Below are 2,323 nucleotides of genomic sequence, written 5' to 3'. Positions count from 1 at the left end.
GCGAGGGTGCCACTTGGGCCAGTGGTGGTGGGGGTGGCAGTGGAGGGGCTGGGGGTGGTGGAGACAAGGCCAGGCGAGGCAGCTGGACCGGCTGCAGGGCTGAAGGGGGTGGGGACTCACGCTCCTTGGGCCGTGGGCAGCCCCCTTCCTGGGGAGTGCAGGAGGGCCGGGCCCATGGCTCTGGACTGCTGGAGCCCCCCTTGCTGTGGGCTGATGTATCTGTAGAGAGAGAAATGCAGGCAAGGGGTGAGTGACCCTCAATGCTGCCTTGATTTCCCCTTTCCCCCCTCCTTCCCTAACCTCCCCGATACCCGAACCCAGAACTAACCTTCCTACCCCCCACCCCCCAGCCCCAAGACAGTCTTGCTCTGTCACCCTAGCTGGAGTGCAGTGGTATGATCTTGGCTCACTGCAACCTCCAACTCCTGGGTTCAAGCGATTATCCTGCCTCAGCCTCCTGAGTAGCTGAGATTTCAGGTGCCCGCCACCACACCTGGCTACTTTTTGTATTTTTAGTAGAGACGGGTTTTCACCATGTTGGCCAGTCTGGTCTCAAACTCCTGACCCCAGGTGATCCGCCCGCCTCGGCCTCCCAAAGTGCTGGGATTACAGGTGTTGAGCCACCACGCCTGGCCCCAGAATGATCCTTTTTTTTTTTGAGACGGAGTCTCGCTCTGTCGCCCAGGCTGGAGTGCAATAGCCGGATCTCAGCTGACTACAAGCTCCGCCTCCCAGGTTTACGCCATTCTCCTGCCTCAGCCTCCCGGGTAGCTGGGACTACAGGCGCCCACCACCTCGCCCAGCTAGTTTTTTGTATTTTTTTTAGTAGAGACGGGGTTTCACCGTGTTAGCCAGGATGGTCTCAATCTCCTGACCTCGTGATCCGCCCGTCTTGGCCTCCCAAAGTGCTGGGATTACAGGCTTGAGCCACCGTGCCCAGCCCAGAATGATCCTTTTAAAACCTATGTCAGATCATGCCTTGGAAGAGAAGCTCCATGGCAGGCCAGTCTTTGTACCCAGAGGAGAGACAGTCGTGCCAGCTTTAGTGGAAGCAGGTCCTGGAAGTCCCTTGCTGGGCCAGGCAGCTCCCATCTCACTGACAGTCAGAGCCACCAGTTTTTCTAGTTTTTTAATTTTTTTTGAGACAGAGTCTCACTTTGTAGCCTACGCTGGAGTGCAGTGGTGCGATCTCGGCTTACTGCAACCTTTGTCTTAGGGCTTCAAATGATTATCCTGCCTCAGCCTCCCGAGAAGCTGGGACTACAGGCAGGTGCCACCCCGCCCGGCTAAATTTTTCTATTTTTAGTAGAGACGGGGTTTTGCCATGTTGGCCAGGTTGGTCTCAAACTCCTGACCTCAAGCAATCCACCTGCCTCGGCCTCCCAAAGTTCTGGGATTACAGGCGTGAGCCACTGCGCCCGGACAAGGGCCAACATTTGATGAGGTTCTGAACTATCTGGATCCTGCATCACGCTGCTGGATCCTAAGGAGGTGAGAGAGGGGCCTGGGAGACAGCTGGGGTGGCTGGGCACTGATGGACACTTCCCTGAGACTCTCTCCAACCAGGACAGCAGGATTTTCCAGTTCAGCCTCCAGCCTGGTAGGCTTCCTCAGTCTGTACTCACCTGGGGTCTCGTTCACGCTCATGGGCTTGAACAGTTTGCATACAGGGGCTCCCAGCTTCCTGGGCTCAGCCTGAACCTCTGCCCGGGCTCCAGACTCCCGTCTCCAGCTGTGCACTCTTGATTGTCTAAAAACGCCCCAAACTCACTTGCTCAGAGCTGGGCTTCTGATCCTCCCCCAACCTGCTCCTCCCTCAGCCACCCCCATCTCAGCTGATGCAGCTCCATCCTCCCAGCTGCTCAGGTTAAACACCTTCACTGTTTTGTTTACTAAGACACCATCTGCATACAGAAGCTATCCTCTCTGCCTTCAAATTAAATACATCCAACTTCTTTCTCAATGGTCCCCACCCTGGTCCAACCACCAGCAACTCCCACCAGGACCACTGCGGTCATCTCCTCCCTGAGGGCTCTCTGCTTCCACCCCTGTCCCTGACAGTATCTTTTTCCACCAGCACCCTGAGGGGTCCAACTAAAATACAAGTCAATTAGGCTACGGGAAACAAGCTAGTCACAAAGAACCACAGATCATAGGGGCCATTTATATGAAATGTCCAAAATAGGCAAATTTGGCCGGACGCGGTGGCTCATGCCTGTAATCCCAGCACTTTGGGAGGCCAAGGTGGGTGGATCACCTGAGGTCAGGACTTCAAGACCAGCCTGGCCAACATGGTGAAACCCCATCCCTACTAAAAATACAA

The 2,323-nt window shown here is 55.6% G+C and overlaps 1 protein-coding gene across 1 annotated transcript in view; it reads right to left on the bottom strand.

Annotated features, from left to right (window-relative positions):
* The window catches only part of MYPOP (Myb-related transcription factor, partner of profilin), a 19,493-nt gene that overhangs the window by 5,522 nt on the left and 11,648 nt on the right, over window positions 1–2,323 (bottom strand). The window contains exon 2 of the mRNA XM_011963151.1: window positions 11–219. Within this exon, the coding sequence (XP_011818541.1) occupies window positions 11–219 (209 nt within the window). The remainder of the gene's footprint in view (window positions 1–10; window positions 220–2,323) is intronic.

The sequence above is a fragment of the Colobus angolensis genome, unplaced genomic scaffold (genome assembly GCF_000951035.1).
Source record: "Colobus angolensis palliatus isolate OR3802 unplaced genomic scaffold, Cang.pa_1.0 Scaffold60, whole genome shotgun sequence".
Classification (NCBI taxonomy): domain Eukaryota; kingdom Metazoa; phylum Chordata; class Mammalia; order Primates; family Cercopithecidae; genus Colobus; species Colobus angolensis.
The sequence above is the reverse complement of the archived record's forward strand: the minus strand, read 5'-3'. Positions and strand labels throughout refer to the sequence as shown.